The 19650-nt window shown below is 35.6% G+C and overlaps 1 protein-coding gene across 1 annotated transcript in view; it reads left to right on the forward strand.

Moving 5' to 3' along the window:
• The window catches only part of psidin (phagocyte signaling impaired), a 321893-nt gene that overhangs the window by 116602 nt on the left and 185641 nt on the right, over positions 1-19650 (forward strand). Inside the window, exon 8 of the mRNA XM_090399962.1 lies at positions 3532-3615. Within this exon, the coding sequence (XP_090256088.1) occupies positions 3532-3615 (84 nt within the window). The remainder of the gene's footprint in view (positions 1-3531; positions 3616-19650) is intronic.

A 19650-nucleotide genomic window follows, 5' to 3' on the forward strand; every position in this document is an offset into this window, starting at 1 on the left:
CAATTTTAATCCTGCTTCAAAAGATGAACATTTACGTTTCTGTTGGCTCATTTTCGGGCTAGGTTTGTTTAACGAATAATATTTAAAATGAACTGTGTTTAAACTGATATACCTAACTGTGCTCTATCATTAGCACTACTTACATTACTGGCTTTATGCTCAGATATGATGCACGCTCGGTCGCGAATGCGAGTGGGTCAAGTAGATTTGGTTGCATAGGCATTAGGTAGTATATATTGTGTGTGCAAGTCTAATAAGATGTTATATTTTTTAGGATCCGCATATAATGCGAACCCCTAACTTTAAGTAATATTTTTTACCATAAATTTTTCGCATTATACCCGATAATATACAGTATTTGCAGTTCTGTGGAAATGATCTAGAGCAGGGTTCCCAAAGTGGGCTCTGCGGAGCCTTAGGGCTCCACAACTGAAATTCTATGGCTCTGCGAATCTTGTTTAAAAACGTTCTCTTATTTATTATTATTTTTTTTTTAAAATTAATGAATCGATGATGTCATGCAATGATATGATGCTACAAGAGACAGCCATCATACCAGACTTTGAAAAAGTCTGCAATTCAAAACAAATCCTTCACTGTAGTAATTAAAATGAACTAGCATTTTTTTAATTTATAGAGCACTAAATTGTAAAATGGTGAATGTTTATTGATTTCTTCATTTTTTTTTCATGTTTATTTTAAAGATTGAGTTGTGAGGGTTCTGCAAAAAAACATTACTTGCTTTAGGGCTCCACTTTAGCAAGAAGTTTGGGAAACCCTGATCTAGATTATAATTTTTATAATTGTCTTTCATATTGCAATAGGAGGTGCAGAGGGACTGATCTGCATAGTCCTAATATCAGCCATTAGTTGAAGCCAAATACCTGGACTATTTATTAAAATTTAGTGGAAAATTATACATGAGATTGACATCTGTAGGTATTTTTGTGGACACTGTTTTACTGATTTGGACACTATCATTCCTTCACTTTCCTCTAAGTCTGTAAAGTCTGTAAAAACACAAGTGGCTATTAATATCCTTGCAGACTTTAGCTTTACCCTTTCTGTGCACCACATTCTTGTTGTCCTCTTTCATTTCTTTTGCATTTCTTCTTTGAAACGGTCTTGTCATCACTGTTTATCGCTGCAGCCCATCCTCCAGCTACTAAAAAATTATAGCAATAGGTTCTACCTTTTCCCCCTTAACAACTTACCCATACATGTCATACACTGCTTGGAAAGAAGTCAGCAGAGATCCCCATGGGCAAGGTGCATCATTCCATGTAACAAGTCATATTGGTAGTCAGTATACATTGCAGGAATATGATGCTCCTCTCAACTTAGTGCAACTGTGTCTGGGTGAAATGGCTGCGAGAAGGGAAATGACAGAGTTTGGAAGAGGCATTGTGATAGGATGCCACATTGCAGACCTATCTGTGTGTGCAAATTGTTGATGAATTGGGACATCCCAGGTCAACAGTTAATTATACCATACCGAGATGGAAACACAAAGAGTCAATTGCAAGTGCTACCTGCAGTGGACAACCTACCATGCTCACCAAACATGAGTGTAGGGTGCTACAAGGATAATATGTGAAACTTGCCATTTGTCGACCGACACGTTGAACTCAGAATTCTGGATATCAACTGGGACACAAATCTACACAAAACATTCAGAACCGAGGCTCACAATGCAGGTCTCCACAGTAGGACTGCAATATACAAGCCCTCACATTACTCTAACCAACGTGTAGCATCAGTGGAACATAAACTTGGAAAGCTGTGTTATTGAGCGACGAATCAAGCTACGTCCTCTATCAAGCAGATGGATTGTTGTGGGTGTTGTAGATGCTCAGTGAACCTATTACCAGAGTGTGTAATCTCAGCTCTGAAATTTGGAGGTGGCTGTGTGATGTTATGGATCTATTTTTTGTGGTTTGGCCTCAAACCTCTGTTTGTGGTTTGAGTTGAACTCCAAAAGGTGTTTGAACATTCTGGACAATGCAGTGTTTCCTACTTTGTGGTGTTTCTACAGAATTGACCATTGCCTCTTTCAGCAAGACATTGCTCCATGTCATAAGGCTGCTGTAACTGCTTGGTTTGTTGTAGAGTAGGTAATTCCCCCCCCCCCCCCTTGATGAGTCTTTGGACTTCCTGGAGGTGTCATGTAATAATGATAATAATAATAAATTAATGACAGTTACAGCAAACCTTTCAAAATGGAAAGAGGTGAGCTTCAAGTCTGCATACTTTCACTGATACTTTTTGAATATTTGGAATATATAATAAACTTATTATAAAATATATAATAAACTTGGGAAAAACAGTGATATTAGAATTGGTGGCAAAAAAATCAATAATCTCTGGTTTGCCAATGACATTTACCTAATAGCAGAGAATGAACATCAGTTACAAGAAATTCATAGTTTCTAAGGCACTTAGTGATTATGGATTAAAGATCAGCATTCACTAATCATAAATAATGTTTTCATTCAATAAACTTATGAAAATTTTAGTTGATGAAAAATTGGAAGAAATAGAAAGATTCACCTACTTGGGATGCTTACAATACAGAGATCACCGATCTAAACATGATACTACAGCATGCATTGATAAAACAACCATTGGCCTTCAGAGGTTATAGCTATTTTGGAAGGATAATAAAATACAGCTAACTACAAGACTTACTTCATCGACACCCTTGTTAATTTTGTCTTACTGCATGGATCTGATAATTGGATATTGCTAAAGGAGGATGAGAAAAAATTATTGGCCTTTGAGATGATGTGCTACAGAAAACTGAGGATACCACACACACACAAAACAAATAATGAAGTTAGAAGGAAAATCCACTCCATTACCAGAATTCAAGAAATTATCATCACTAAAATACATCAAAAACAGTTTTGATGGATAGATCATTTATAGTTTACCTAAAATAGCACTAGTACTTGACTTCTGGTAAAAAAAAAAATGAAAGGTAACCTAGAATCACCTGGTTAGATAGTAGTATAAAATGGACTAATTTTTTGTTCTCCACCTTGTTAAGGAGATCCTAAGATTGAAACAGCTGGAAAGACTGTTAGGACTGTCACTTTTACAGTGCCTCAATGATCTACATAGACTGCGGGTGAAGAAGAATCATATTCATTACTCTAATCCAATATGTTTGTTTACATTTCCCTTCGTTTTTAATCTTCACCTTTCATATTGATTTTGAATTTTACTGTTTTTGCCTTTGTATTAATTCCTCTTCCCTTTATGCAGCACTCTAGCAATTCATAATAGTCCTTAAGGAAGTTACAATATTTCTTGTCTTATGTCTGGAATGTTATTTATCTGATTCTCTTCCCTTATATTGTTCAGTTTATAATTATTTTCTACTGTGTTAAATGAAGTTTTAGAGTACATGGTTTGACTAAAAATTTGCTTGTTAATTTAAAATCTAAGAGCAAATAATACTTTTTGAAAACAATTACACATAAATATATAGACATGAATAAGTAAAAACAATTTATATTGTATTTCCAGACCAGATCAGTGGTCCTATTATGTAGAATATTTTAATTCTCTCTGTGAATTGGTTGATAGCAAATGGCATACTAATGACAACAGGTGAGATATTTTTTATAATTTTGTATGTTTCATGAATGCTTATTACAAGGATTTATTATGTGAAGTGTTCCAAGGTTCATTACAATTAATTAAAAATTCTGAATCTGAAAATTTTATTAGTTTGGACCTTATATCTGTTTATGTACTGTTCTCTTTTTCATGAGATTTGCTTTTTTTTAAAAAGAGCATGAAATAATTAAATGAAATTATATCAATATGTCCAGTGGTGAGCTATAAGGGGCTCACATGAGCCCTTTGTTAATTTTTATTTATATTTGTGAGCGACTTGTTCTTCTTGTTTAATAATCTTGTAGAACTGGAAGATACCACCATGGAATGTATACATGCTACTATAATTGCTACTTTAAATTCATATGGATTTTCTTCTAACAATGTAAAAAATCATTTCATTGCATTTTGTTCTGATGGAGCTAGTGTAATGTTAGGAAACAAATCAGGTGTTGCAATCAAACTTCCACAAAAATTTCCCAATGTTTGATTTGGCATTGCGCTCGTCGTTTACACTTAGCATTAGACGATTCGATAAAAAACATTAAAGAAATAAATCATTTTGAAATATTTATGGATAAATTATATGCTTTTTATCATCAATCACCAAAAAATCAACGAGAATTAAATACGATTGCAAAATGACCTTGGTATCGAAATTTTAAAGATCAGCCGTTGACCACGATGGGCAGCTTGCAGTTTACGAACGGCTCTTGCTTTGTGGAGAAATTACCCAGTTTTATGCAAGCATTTTGCATCGAACGATAAATATAAAGGGCTTTTTAAACCGACTTCTCAATTTGGAATTTTTAAAAGATCTAGCATTAATGATTGATATCCTACAGGAATTATCATATCTGTTAGAAGCTCTACAAAGTCGCAATATAAGTATTATAAGGGCCAAGTTAGGCTTTTTTTTTTTTTTTTGCTCGACGATGCGAGCCCTTTGTTAAAATTTCCATAGCTCACCACTGAATATATCCAAAGACTTACTATAGCATTGATTCTTACTATAGCAAACACTATTATAACAAACTCACTTTCTGTAAATTACTAGAAAGTTATGAATTAATCTTTATAGCTATAATTCTATTATAAAGAAAACAATGTTCCAACATAAACATGTGCATAAATTCACATGGAGAGAAGAGGCAAGGAATAAGGAAAGTCTCATTGACTATGTTATTATTGATAGTGATGTTTTCTCTCTGGTGCAAGACACTAGAATGTACAGAGGATTTGAAATTGGAAGTGATCACCATATAGTCTTGAGCAGGATAAAATTGAATTTCATATCGAAAAGAAGAACATGTAAGAAAGTTTTAAAGCAAATACAAGTTAAGCAGCTCTCAGATATGAACTGTTGACTAAAATACACAAACATTATTGTAGAAAAAATTAAAGAGTTTGAGAACAGGAACCAAGCCTTGGAGATTCAGTGGCAAGTCCTGAAGAAAACTGATTATTTTAACCAGCAAGGCATGTGGTGAGGTTGTCTGCAAGGATAGAACAATCAGAATTCCATGGTGGACACAGGAAGTTAAAGAGGCAGTTAAGGAAAAGAAGAAAGCATATCAAAAGTTCCTGTCAAATAAGTCAGCTTGTGCTCCTTGAGAATACAAAGACAAATGTAAGAAAGCTAAACACTGTGTAAAACTAGCTAAACAAAAATCATGGGAAGACTTTGGCAAGAACATAGAAAATATATATCAGGATGGTAGCAAAATATTCTGGAGGCTGTTGAAAAAGCTCACAAATGGAAGAGGAAAGAGTGCTGTAAAAGGAATTAGAAATGATAAAGGTGACGTGAAAACTCGAGAAAAATTATCCTTGATGTATGGAATAATTACTTTTAAAAATTGCTAAATGAAACATCACAGCATAGTGTTAAAAAAATACTCAACAGGCATGCAATCAGGAATACATATCCATTCTTGAAGTAGAAAATCATCAAAAGCCTGAAATATGGAAAGGCGGTGAGAGAGTAGATTATTTTTAACCAGAAATGTTAAAGTATGGAGGTCTGTACTATATAGTTCAGAAGGCCCAGACAGAGGGACATATTCCAGATGATTGGAATAGAGCCCTCATAGTACAAATATAAAAAAAAAAGGAAATAAAACAATGTGAGAATTACTGAGGCATTTCTCTACTGGTAAGGTTTATTCACGTATACTTGATGATAGACGGTTGAGAAGGAGTGTGGAAGGGAAGCTTGGTGAAGAACAGGCTGGATTCAGGCCAAATAGAGGCTGTCAGGATCAGATTTTCACTTTACGACAAATAATTGAGAAATTGTGGGAATATAACAAAGTTCTGTATTTAAGTTTTGCAGACCTGCAAAAGGCATGTGACAGTGCCAAGAGAAAAACTATTCAAAGTGCTACAGTTGTATGGTGTAAATGGGCATTATCAAGCAATTCTTAGTCTTTATTTGAGTTGTAAGTCAGCAGTTAGAATTGAAGGAAGTACAGGAAGATGGTTTAATGTTAAATCTGGTGTGAGACAAGGATGTATATTATCCCTTCTGTTATTCATTATCTATGTTGATCACATTATGAAGGAAAGTGGTATTAAACCTGATACAAAATTGGAGATGTTAATGTCAATACTATGCTTTATGCGGATGATGCTATACCTTCTAAATAAGTCTGCAAGATTCCCTGACTAAATTGAATAACTCTTGTAACAGATATGGTTTGATGGTCAGCAATAACAAGACAAAGACAATGAAAATAGACAGAATCATTGAAAATATCAACTGCATTGTTAATGGAGAACCTATAGAACAAGTAAAACATTTCAGCTACTTAGGCACGATTTTTAGTGAAGATGGTAAATGAAATATGGAAATAGACAACAGAATCAACAAAGCTGGTATGGTTGGAAGTCAACTGAATAAATTTATATGAAATTAGCTGTATACAAGACAGTGTTCAAGCCAATTTTAACTTATGGATCTGAGAACTGGGTCAGAAATAAAACACTTGACCAATGACTAGAGACCACAGAAATGAGAGGCCTGAGAGAAATTAGGGGTGTGAACAGATGGCATCAATGGCAATATCATATTAAAAACGAGGATATTAGGAAAGAACTTGACATTATTAACATCCAGGAATGTGTTTTAGCAGAGCTAATCTCAGGTAGTATGGTCACTTAAACAGAATGGGAAAGGAAAGATTAGCAAAACAAATGTTCTCTGCTAGTTGGTAGGAAAAATATCCAGATATAGGTGGATTGATATGGTAAAAAGTGCCTTAGATAGAAATATAAGATCTGATAATGTTGAAGACTTGACAGGTAATAGATTGATTTGGAGGAAAATTGTAGATAGGAAGTTAGTAATGATGTAAGTGTTTCATATAGTACTATCATATCCGGTACACCTCTTGAGGGTACATGTCAGGAATTTGATGATAATAAAAAAATATTTATTTGCATTATACTAGAACTTGTAGGCTTTCTATAATTCCAAAAATTCCCAAAGAAACATTCCTTTAAATATCTATTATATTGTATTGGCTGTCCAGTTTGCAAACTTTCCATACATTTGTCACGAGTTTTTTTTGATTGCTAACTCTCACAATTAAAAATGCTGAAGATTTAAACGAGATTTCTGGTATTCTGTTGTTAACGACTAACTTTTAATTTGTGTAGTTTTAGATTTGAATTTACAAACCTATAACTAATAATAATGGCAAATATCTGTTGGATTTCTGCTCAGGACATGGACTGGTTATTACTAACACCATGTTCCAACATAAAAATGTGCACAAATTCACATGGAGAGAAGAGGCTAGGAATAAGAAAAGTCTCATTGACTATGTTATTGTTGATAGTGATGTTTTCTTCCTGGTGCAGGACACCAGAGTGTACAGAGGATTTGAAATTGGAAGTGATCACTATTTAGTCTTGAGCAGGATAAAATTGAATTTCATATTGAAAAGAATAACATGTAAGAAAGTTTTAAAGCGAATAAAAGTTGAGCAGCTCTCAGATGTAAACTGTAGACTAAAATACAGAAATATTATTGAAAAGAAAATGAAAGAGTTTGAGAACAGGAATCAAACCTTGGAGATTCAGTGGCAAACTCTGAAGGAAACATTGATTGATTCTGCCAGAGACGCATGTGGTGAGGTTGTGTGCAAAGATAAAAAAATCAGAACTCCCTGGTGGACACAGGAAGTTAAAGAGGCAGTGAAGGAAAAGAAGAAAGCATATCAAAAGTTCCTGGCAAATAAGTCAGCTTTTACTCTTACAGAATACAGAGACAAATGTAAGAAAGCTAAACAGTGTGTAAAACTAGCTAAACAAAAGTCATGGGAGGACTTTAGCAAGAATATAGAAAATAAATATCAAGAAGGTGGCAGAATATTCTGGAGGTTGTTGAAGAAGCTTAGGAATGGAGGAAAGAGTGCTGTAAAAGGAATTAGAGATGATAAAGGTGAAATGAAAACAGGAGAAAAAGATATCCTTGAAGTATGGAGTAATTACTTTGAAAAACTGCTAAATGAAACAAGCAGTGATGACAGCACAGTGATAAAAAACACTGACCAGGCATGCAGTCAGGAATACATATCCATACTTGAAGTAGAAAAAGCCATCAAAGGCTTGAAATGTGGAAAGGCAGCAGGAGTAGATGATATTCGACCAGAAATGCTGAAGTATGGTGGTATAAGAGTCTTACAGTGGCTGCACTGCATAGTTCAGAAAGCCTGGACAGAGGGACGAATTCCCGATGATTGGAGTAGAGCTCTCATAGTACCCATATATAAAAAGGGAAATAAAACTGAATGTGAGAATTACAGAGGTATTTCCCTACTGAGTGTTCCTGGCAAGATCTATGCAAGTATACTTGAGAAACGGTTGAGAAGAATTGTGGAAGAAAAGCTTGGTGAAGAACAAGCTGGATTCAGGCCAAATAGAGGCTGTCAGGATCAGATCTTCACTTTACGACAAATAGTCGAGAAAGCATGGGAATATAACAAAGATCTGTATTTAAGTTTTGTCGATTTGGAAAAGGCATATGACAAGGTGCTAAGAGAGAAGCTATTCAATACGCTGCAGTTATATGGTGTCAATGGGGCATTATATCAAGCAATACTTAGTCTTTATTTGAGTTGTGAGTCAGCAGTTAGAATTGAAGGAAGTACAGGAAGATGGTTTAATGTTAAATCTGGTGTGAGACAAGGATGTATATTATCCCTTCTGTTATTCATTATCTATGTTGATCACATTATGAAGGAAAGTGGTATTAAACCTGATACAAAATTGGAGATGTTAATGTCAATACTATGCTTTATGCGGATGATGCTATACTTCTAAATAAATCCGCTACAAGTCCGCAAGATTCTCTGACTAAATTGAATAGCTGTTGTAATAGATATGGTATGAAGGTCAGCAATAAAAAGACAAAGACAATGAAAATAGGCAGAATCATTGAAAATGTCAACTGTGTTGTGAATGGAGAACCTGTGGAACAAGTAAAACATTTCAGCTACTTAGGCACAATTTTTACTGAAGATGGTAAACTAAATATAGAAATAGACAACAGAATCAGCAAAGCTGGTATCGTGGGAAGTCAATTGAATAAATTCATATGGAATAAGAAAGAAATTAGTCGGAACACTAAATTAGCTGTATACAAGACTGTGTTCAAACCAATTTTAACTTATGGATCTGAGAGTTGGGTCAGAAGTAAAACACTTGACCAAAGACTAGAGACCGCAGATATGAGAGTCCTGAGAAAGATTAGAGGCGTGAACAGATGGCATCAATGGCAATATCATATTAAAAATGAGGATATTAGGAAAGAACTTGACATTGTCAGCATCCAGGAATGAGTTAGCAGAGCTAATCTCAGATGGTATGGTCACTTAAATAGAATGGGAGAGGAAAGATTAGCAAAACAAGTGTTCTCTGCCAGGTTGGCAGGAAAACGACCCAGAGGAAGACCAAGATATAGGTGGATTGATACGGTACAAAGTGCCTTAGACGATAGAAATATAAGATCTGATAATGTTGGAGTCTTGACAAGTAACAGACTAATTTGGAGGAAAATTGTAGATAGAAAGTTAGTAATGATGTAATCTTTTCATGTAATACTGTCATATCCTGTACACCACTTGAGGGTACATGGCAGGAATTTGATGATGATGATGATGATGATGATGATAACTAACTTTCAGACTTTTCACAAATATTTTCGTACAGGATTCATTAGAGTTACTATGAAATAATTTACCTCCAGATATTGTGAAATAATTAAATTTTGCTATAAATGCAGGCTGCTTTCCTGCCATAATAAAGTATGCAAGCAAATTATAGGAACTGCTAAGGTAGGTTTTAGGTTCTGCTACTGTAGCAAATCATTACATGGAATGCATTGAACAACATACCATCTCTCTCTCTCTCTATGGTTCCATTGTTGATGACATCTTTGTTGTTTGGAACCCTTCAGTGTTTTTCTTCACAAAATTAATCCTCTCCATCGAATAATTAAATATACTTGTGAAGTGAAAGACAGTAAGAGCCTTCCTTTCCTTGCTCGTCTAAAGACATTCTAATGAAAGTCTTCAGTTTACAGGAAGAAAATTAATACAGGGAGAGCCATCACTGCTTCTACTTATCATCATAATGAACTCAAATTTTTTTTTAAATCAGAAGACTATTTAGTTTCTTAATTTGTGACTGAATATAGGATCTCTGGAGATCCATCTATATGTGGAATGATCCCAAAGTAAAAGCTTAAGTTTCCTGAAATAGTTATTTTTTATCATGAATGACAATAGCATGTCCCTTTTCAGTTTTGGTTATAACGATATTCTTATTGCACTTTAGAGATGATAGAACCACAGTTTCATAAAAGGAAAGATTGGCTGGAGGAGGTACAAATTTTAACATGATGTTTGCTGCCTGAAAACGAATTCAGTAGAATAAGGGATCTTGTGAAGACTTTTATCAATACTGAACACATGAAGCCCATGATAAGAATAGTTTTTGAAACTAATGCAAAATCTAAACCTTTAGACCATAGGTTCCAAACTGATTGTTTGCAAACCCCTTGGGGGTTCACACCAAACGTTCTGTAATAGTGTCTGCCTTCATTTGTTGTTGTTGTTGTCAACATGTAGAATCCTGCTGCTGGGCAAAAGCCTCCCCCATATTTTTCCCTTCATTTATATTGATATATTTTTGTAAACTACAAAAGAGTTTAAGATTAATTTATGTGCTGGATTCAAAATTTATATTAAGTTTGGGTTTGAGTCATGCATCCTTACATAGCAATATAATACTTATACAATATAAACAAAATAGACCATGTAAGACACACAGAAATCAGGAAGAAGTCTGGACTCACAGATATATTAAAAACAATCTACAACAGCAAAAGAAGATGGGCACGACATCTCACCAGAATGAGAAACAACAGATGGACAGTCAGAGTTAAAAACTGGTATCCTAGAGATACCAAAAGGAAACCTGGAAGACCAGCCTTAAGGTGGGAAGACCTAATGATTAAGAAAGTTGGAAGAAAATGGAGAAGAAAGGCCCAAGACAGGAATAGCTGGACTCTTTACGACCTGCAGTCATGGAGAAATCCGGACTGAAACCACAGGTCCATGAAGGTAATCAAGGTAATCCTTACATAGCAAGCACAACAAGACACTTGGGGGGGGGGGGGGTTTGAACATTATAACAGTATTAAATTGTTTTTAACACAGATTCATAGTATTTGTAAACTTCTAAAAATTGTTATGGACTGTTGGTTATGGAAACAAAAAATTGTGTTTCCAGTCTTCAAATTTTGTGTTTCCATCTTCAAATTCATCCCAATATGGCCTCCAAACAATCTTCATTCATTTAGTCAAAACCGAATAAGAAACTCAAAGATTGGAATCAGAGAGTTTCATGCCGAATATAGCAAACTATAAAGTATCGGCGATCACTAGTGTGAGCTAATGCAAGTGAACCTAGTACGTAGTGCAATACCGGACAACTCGTTGCAAAGGTGGGGAAAGTTCTTGAAAGTTTATTTTTCACTTGGTTAGAGTATAATAAATTTAGTTTAATCCTTTATCCAAGTGTGAGCAAACAAAGTTTGCGCCTGAAAGTATAAGGTGGTACAACACCAAGGCAACTCGTTGCAAAGGTGGAGCAAGCTACCAACTCCTATCTCAGTATCCCCTATAATGCAAAACACATCTCCTTGCGGATATGTCTGATGTTATGCATTAAGGGAAGGGCCACTACCCAGACTAGTTTAGACCTTTATTGAGGTCTCTTCAGTGGGAGCCAGGCCCAAGTGGAGATATCAGGCAGAAGCATTAGCAGGTCATCTCTACCTACAGGAATTGCCAATTGGTGTGCCACCCTTTTTTAATAATTTACTCTGGATTTACAGAAAGATGTTGAAAGTTTATTTTTCACTTGGTTAGAGTATAATAAATTTAGTTTAATCCTTTATCCAAGTGTGAGCAAACAAAGTTTGCGCCTGAAAGTATCTTCAGGACTGGGTTAAGGTGGTACAACACCAAGGCAACTCGTTGCAAAGGTGGAGCAAGATACCAACACTCCTATCTCAATATCTCCTATAATGCAAAACACATCTCCTTGCGGATATGTCTGATGTTATGCATTAAGGGAAGGGCCAGTACCCAGACTAGTTTCGACCTTTGTTAAGGTATCTTCAGTGGGAACCAGGCCCAAGTGGAGATATCAGGCAGAAGCATTAGCAGGTCATCTCTACCTATAGGAATTGCCAATTGGTGTGCCACCCTTTTTTAATAATTTACTCTGGATTTAGAGAAAGATGTTGAAAGTTTATTTTTCACTTGGTTCTGGCGCAAACTTTGTTTGCTCACACTTGGATAAAGGATTAAACTAAATTTATTATACTCTAACCAAGTGAAAAATAAACTTTCAACATCTTTCTCTAAATTCAGAGTAAATTATTAAAAAAGGGTGGCACACCAATTGGCAATTTCTATAGGTAGAGATGACCTGCTAATGCTTCTGCCTGATATCTCCACTTGGGCCTGGCTCCCACTGAAGAGACCTCAATAAAGGTCGAAACTAGTCTGGGTAGTGGCCCTTCCCTTAATGCATAACATCAGACATATCCGCAAGGAGTGGGGAAAGTTCAGATCGCTATTCTTAGGTATTTTCCATAATGTAAAAACACATTTCCTAGGAAATGTATGCCGTTATTACATTATGGTAGGAGGTCACTACCCAGACCGGTTTCAGCCTTTTTTGAGGCTTCATCAGTGAGTAGGTAGACCAAAATAATACCAAAGTGTATAGCGAAAAGAACTTATATACTCTGCTATACGAGTTTCCAAACAGGTGCAACCATTAAGTTACTTAAATATAAAGAGCTAATAAGCTTCATTTTGGTGATATAAACAATATTTAAATTAAGGGGATATAAAATCCCACATTGTTTCAAAACCGAATAAGAAACTCAAAGATTGGAATCAGAGAGTTTCATGCTGAATATAGCATGAAACTCTCTGATTCCAATCTTTGAGTTTCTTGCTGAATATAGCAAACTATAAAGTATCGGCGATCACTAGCATGAACTAATGCAAGTGACCCTTTCTAGGGTCACTTGCATTAGAAGAAATCTTGAAGAAATCGGCACAATTGGAAAAGAACTTGGATTTGATGAACTGGATAATGAAGATGTGAGAAACTTGCTTGATTCCAATTCAGAACAGTTAAGCTAAAATAATCTCCTTCAGCTAGAAGAACAGCATTCATATGAAGAAGAAGAGGATAAGGAGTGCAAACAAGAAGAGAATGTTATGACTAAGAAGCTAACTGCAAAAAAACTTGAGCTACATTGCTCAAAACAATTAGGAGATATTTTAATTTGTCGGATAATTATAAATTTCTGCAAATAATTAACTATTGGGTACTTTATATATGAATAAATATTTCTTACTTGTGGATAGGGTGTAATTGATGAGATATTGTTTAAATAATTGATATTTATTACAAATTTAACAAATTATACATTTTAGTGTGAAATAATTTTAACAAGAATAACAACAAGAATTTCCCTAATTGTTTTGAGCAGTATAGTTTTCAATTACATTGAGCATGCTAAGGAAATTTTGTTTGCTGATCCTGATATGGAATGAAGCTTCGAAGTCTGCCAAAATCTTGATAAAGCAATTCCAATCTATCACAAATTGCATGGCAAGATGAAAAAGTCAAGCACTATTCAAACATCTTTACTTAATTTTTTGTAAAAAAAAAAAAGTAGCTCAATCAAATGTTTAGACATTAAATAAAAATTTAAGCAATTGATTTTTATTAACTTTGATGATTTTATCCTCTTAATTCTTTATAATTTTTTCTTTATAGTTTATAATTTTTTTTTTTTCAAATTTGCATTAACTAATGGATGAATTATAATTCATCCATCAGTTAACACACATTAATTGATGGATTAATTAATTGCATTAAGCGAGGTTTTCCTGTAGTTACTTCATTATGTAAATAAATGGAATGCAAGCAAGTTTTGAGTAGGATAAAAATATCACATTGAAACGAACTATGTACAAAAGGTTTAAAAAGAATTAAAGTTAAGTAGCTTTTACAGGTAAACTGTAGACTCAAGTATACAAATATTATTGGAGAAAAAATTAAATGTTACGAAAACAAGAGCCAAACTTCAGACTCTCAGTGGCAAATACTGAAGAAAACATTGATTGATTTAGCTAGGGAGGCATGTAGGGAAGTTGTCTGCAGGAATAGAAAAATAAGAGCACCATGATGGACACAAGAGGTTAAAGAAGGAGTCCTAGAAAAGAAGAAAGCATACCGAAAGTTCTTAGCAGATGAGTTGCTAGGAACTTTCGGTATGCTAAAAAAAAAAAAAATGTAAGCGAGCTAAGCTATGCATAAAAGTAGCTAAACAAAAGTCATGGGAAGACTTCCCTAAGAATATAGAATGTAAATATCAGGAAAATATTCTGGAGGCTATTGAGAAAGTTTAGAAATGGAGGAAGAGTACTGTAAAAAGAATCAAATATGATGATAAAGGTGACAAGAAAAGTGAAGAGCAAGATATTCTAGATGTCTGGAGTAATTACTTTCAAAAGCTGTTAAATGAAATGTACGTATCAGTATCTGAGGTAGGAAAAAAGTCATTAAAAACTAGAAATGTGTGAAAGGCAGAGTAGATGATACTTGGCCAGAAATGTTCAAATATGGAGATATAAATTTTGCAGTGGCTACACTGCATAATTCAGAGAACCTTTTCAAAGGTCAAATTCCAGATGATCGGAGTACGGCCCTCATAGTGAAAATTACAGAGGAGTTTCTCTATTAAGTATTCCAGGAAAGATGTATGCAAGCATACTTGAAAAGAGACTGAGAAAAATTGTAGAAGAGAAATATGGAGAAGAACACACTGGGTTCAAGCAAATAAAGGCTGCCATGATCAGATTTTCACTTTAAGACAAATAGTTGAGAAATCACTAGAATATAACAACTATCTGTACTCAAGTTTTGTAGATGTAGAAAAGGCCATATGTCTGGATTCCCAGAGGGAAGCTGTTAAAATACTACAATTATATGGGATTAATGGAATATTAGTTAGAGCAATACATAGTAGGGTGCTTAATGGTGAAAGCTGTATAACTGAGAGGAGACCTCCACATTCTTTTAAAGGAATGCAGAGAACAGACCAGGGCTTCTGACCTAATGTCCAATCCTCACCTTCTCACGGTGCACCCTGCTGGGTATCTACCTGAATACTGAGCGTACAAGGATAAGCTGGCAATTTGGGATTTAGCCGACCAAATTGTATTCTTATTGGCTTAAACCAAAATACAAAATGATGGTACAACACAACAAATTTTCATGCCGGCTGGGATGTCGCCCGGTTAAACAAGGCCCCCCCCCCCCCGTTGTTTTTGTCAGGGAACCAGGGCAAACAGTGAAAAGTCAGCTACTGGAACAAATCTGAAAACAGACCCCAACTCAACATCACCAGAGTTAAAGATCGGTACTATCAACGTAAGAAGCCTGAATGGCAAAGACATGGAGCTAGCTGAGGAATTAGATAAGTACCAGATCGACATAATAGGGGTGACTGAAACAAAAAAGACAAAAACTGGTGAGATCTTTTTCTCTTGGAAAGGCTTAGACGTTGGTTATGCATTTTTACTAAACAGCTTAAGGAAATTACAACGTATACTAGGATATACATTAATATAAATTTTAATACACTTCCAATATTTCGGCAACGTCATGTTGCCATTTTCACAGGAACTTAAAAACAAGACACATGCACTCAAGTGCAACAAACAGTAAATGAGGATGAAGCAGGAAGCTATTCTTTCTCCTAAAAGTCCTGATGGTGCCGCCTAGCGGGAAATGTTGGTATTCTTGGGCGATTGGGCTGAAGGTCTTCTGATGTAGGTTTCCCAAATTTGGGGCAGTCTCATGCAACCAAATTTGTTGAGGTTTGGATTGTTTTTTAGGGCTGAGGCTAATTCCATGAAAAGCCTTTCTTATTTGAATTTACTCCGGTGTATTATTTTGGCTTTCTTCCACCGTATTCTATGGTGGGTGTCCAGCGCATGGTCTGCAAGACCAGAGTGGCTGTTGGTGAAACCGGATGTAGTCCTTGTGTTCTGAAATTCTGATATTAGCTGTCCTGCCTGTTTGGCCAAAGTAGGACAGCTTACAGCTGCAAGGACCTGGTATACACCAGGTAGGTCTAGGGGGGAGGTTGTTCTTTAGTGGAGCGGATAAGGGATGTCAATTTTTTATAAGGTCTGTAACAAGAAGTTAAGTCACGTTTTTTTAGGATTTTTGTAATTTTTTCAGAGGTGCCTTGGATATAGGGTATGGTGATGGATTTAGAGTAATCCTTGTTGTGAGGCAGGAAAGGGGGGGGAGGTTCTTGGTTTCAATATTTTTTGGGGAGGTAGCTATTTGCTGAGAAAATGTTGAGAATGTGGTTTAGTTCTGTGGTTAAGGCATTGCCATTTGAACAGATAAGTTTAGCCCTGTTGTGTAGTGTCTTAATGACTCCATACTGTTGTGAGGAGGGGGGATTGTTGGTGAATGTATCAGCCTGTGTGGATGGTTTTCTATAGACTGAGAAAACCAAGGTTCCATCAGGCTGGCGGGAGACGAGTGTGTCTAAGAAAGGAAGGCAGTTGTTTTTTTCTTCTTTCAGGGTCAATTTGATTCTGGGGTGTTGATTGTTTAAGTGTGTTGGGAAGGAGAGGAGTGCATCAGAGTCGTGTGGCCAAATAGCGAACACATCATCAACATAGTGCAGCCATATGGTTGGTTTTTGTGGGGAAGAGTTTAAGGCTTTCTCTTCATCTTCATTTTTTATTTATTGCTCAGAAAGATCTCACCAGAGATCTTCAAGATCTCTGGGGAGATCTTTTTGAGCAATAAATACAAATTATATTCAGGCAATGACAATCAAGGAAAAGGAGTAGCCATAGTATTCAACACAAAATATGAGGCTAATCTTCTTGAATGGCAGGTAGTCTCAAGTAGAGTGATGTGGGCAAATATGAGAATGGGGAACTAGATAATGAGACTTATTTGTGCCTATGGCCCCACAGAAGGTTCTACTAAGGTAGAAGTAGAGGAATTTTTTTTGAGTTTTTAGAGAAAGCAACTGATACAGTGAAAAAGGAAAAGTTGGTCTTTGTTAGAGATCTAAATAGCAGAGTAGGAAATGATTGTCAGACATACAAAAATATTTTGGGAAAATTTGGAGAAAAGAGCAAAGCTAATTATAATGGCAAATACCTGTTGGATTTCTGCTCAGGACATAGACATGGTTATTACTAACACCATGTTCCAACATAAAAATGTGCACAAATTCACATGGAGAGAAGAGGGAAGGAATAAGAAAAGTCTCATTGACTATGTTATTGTTGATAGTGATGATGTTTTCTCCCTGGTGCAGGACACCAGAGTGTACAGAGGATTTGAAATTGGAAGTGATCACCATTTAGTCTTGAGCAGGATAAAATTGAATTTCATATTGAAAAGAATAACGTGTAAGAAAGCTTTAAAGTGAATAAAAGTTGAGCAGCTCTCAGATGTGAACTGTAGACTAAAGTACACAAAGATTATTGAAGAAAAAATGAAAGAGTTTGAGAACAGCAACCAAACCTTGGAGATTGAATGGCAAGCCTTGAAGAAAACCCAGATTGATTCAGCCAGAGAAGCATGTGGTGAGGTTGTCTGCAAGGAAAGAAAAATCAGAACTGCATTGTGGACACAAGAAGTTAAAGAGGCAGTGAAGGAAAAGAAGAAAGCATATCAAAAGTTCCTGACAAATAAGTTTGCTTGTGTTCTTAGAGAATACAGAGACAAATGTACGAAAGCTAAACACTGTGCAAAACTAGCTAAACAAAAGTCATGGGAAGACTTTGGCAAGAACATAGAAAATAAATATCAAGAAGGTGGCAAAATATTCTGGAGGATGTTGTAGAAGCTTAGGAATGGACGAAAGAGTGCTGTAAAAGGACTTAGAGATGATAAAGGCGACATTAAAACGGGAGAAAAAGATATCCTTGAAGGATGGAGTAATTACTTCGAAAAATTGCTAAATAAAACAAGCAGTGATAGCACAGTGGTAAAAAAACACTCAACAGGCATACAGTCAGGAATACATATCCATACTTGAAGTAGAAAAAGCTATCAAAGGCTTGAAATGTGGAAAGGCAGCAGGAGTAGATGATATTTGACCAGAAATGCTGAAGTATGGTGGTATAAAAGTCTTACAGTGGCTCCACTGCATAGTTCAGAAGTCCTGGACAGTGGGATGAATTCCTGATGATTGGAGTAGAACTCTCATAGTACCCATACATAAAAAGGGAAATAAAACTGAATATGAGAATTACAGAGGTATTTCCCTACTGAGTGTTCTTCCTGGTAAGATTTATGCAAGTATGCTTGAGAAACGGTTGATAAGAGAAGCTTGGTGAAGAAAACACTGGATTCAGGTCAAATAGAGGCTGTCAGGATCAGATCTTCACTTTACGACAAATAGTTGAAAAATCATGGGAATATAACAAAGATCTGTATTTAAGTGTAGATCTGTAAAAGGCATATGACAAGGTGCCAAGAGAGAAGCTATTCAATACGCTACAATTATATGGTGTCATTGGGGCATTGTATCAAGCAATACTTAGTCTTTATTTGAGTTGTAAGTCAGCAGTTAGAATTGAAGGAAGTATAGGAAGATGGTTTAATGTGAAATCTGGTGTCAGACAAGGATGTACATTATCCCCTCTGTTATTCATTATCTATTTGGATCACATTATGAAGGAAAGTGGTATTAAACATGATATCAGAATTGGAGATGTTAATGTCAGCTCTTTGCTTTATGCAGACGATGTTATACTTCTAAATAGATCCGCTACGAGTCTGCAAGATTGCATGACTAAATTGAATAACTATTGTAATAGATATGGTATGAAGGTCAGCAATAAAAAGACAAAGACAATGAAGATAGGCAAATCGTTGAAAATGTCAACTGCATTGTGAATGGAGAACCTGTGGAACAAGTAAAAATTTCAGCTACTTAGGCACGATTTTTAGTGAAGATGGTAAATTAAATATGGAAATAGACAACAGAATCAACAAAGCTAGTATGGTAGAAGTCAATTTAATAAATTCTTATGGAATAAGAGAGAAATTAGTCCGAACAGTAAATTAGCTGTATACAAGACAGTGTTCAAACCAGTTTTAACTTATGGATCTGAGAGCTGGGTCAGAAGTAAAACACTTGACCAAAGACTAGAGACTGCAGATATGAGAGTCCTGAGAAAGATTAGAGGCATGAACAGATGGCATCAATGGCAATATCATATTAAAAACGAGGATATTAGGAATGAACTTGACATTGTCAGCATCCAGGAATGTGTTAGCAGAGCTAACCTCAGATGGTCAATTGAATAGGAGAGGAAAGATTAGCAAAACAAGTGTGCTTTGTCAAGTTGGCAGGAAAAAGTCCCAGAGGAA

This window comes from Typopeltis vanoorti, chromosome 11 (genome assembly GCF_054136105.1).
Source record: "Typopeltis vanoorti isolate ZY-2024b chromosome 11, IOZ_Tvanoo_1.0, whole genome shotgun sequence".
NCBI classification, from domain to species: domain Eukaryota; kingdom Metazoa; phylum Arthropoda; class Arachnida; order Uropygi; family Thelyphonidae; genus Typopeltis; species Typopeltis vanoorti.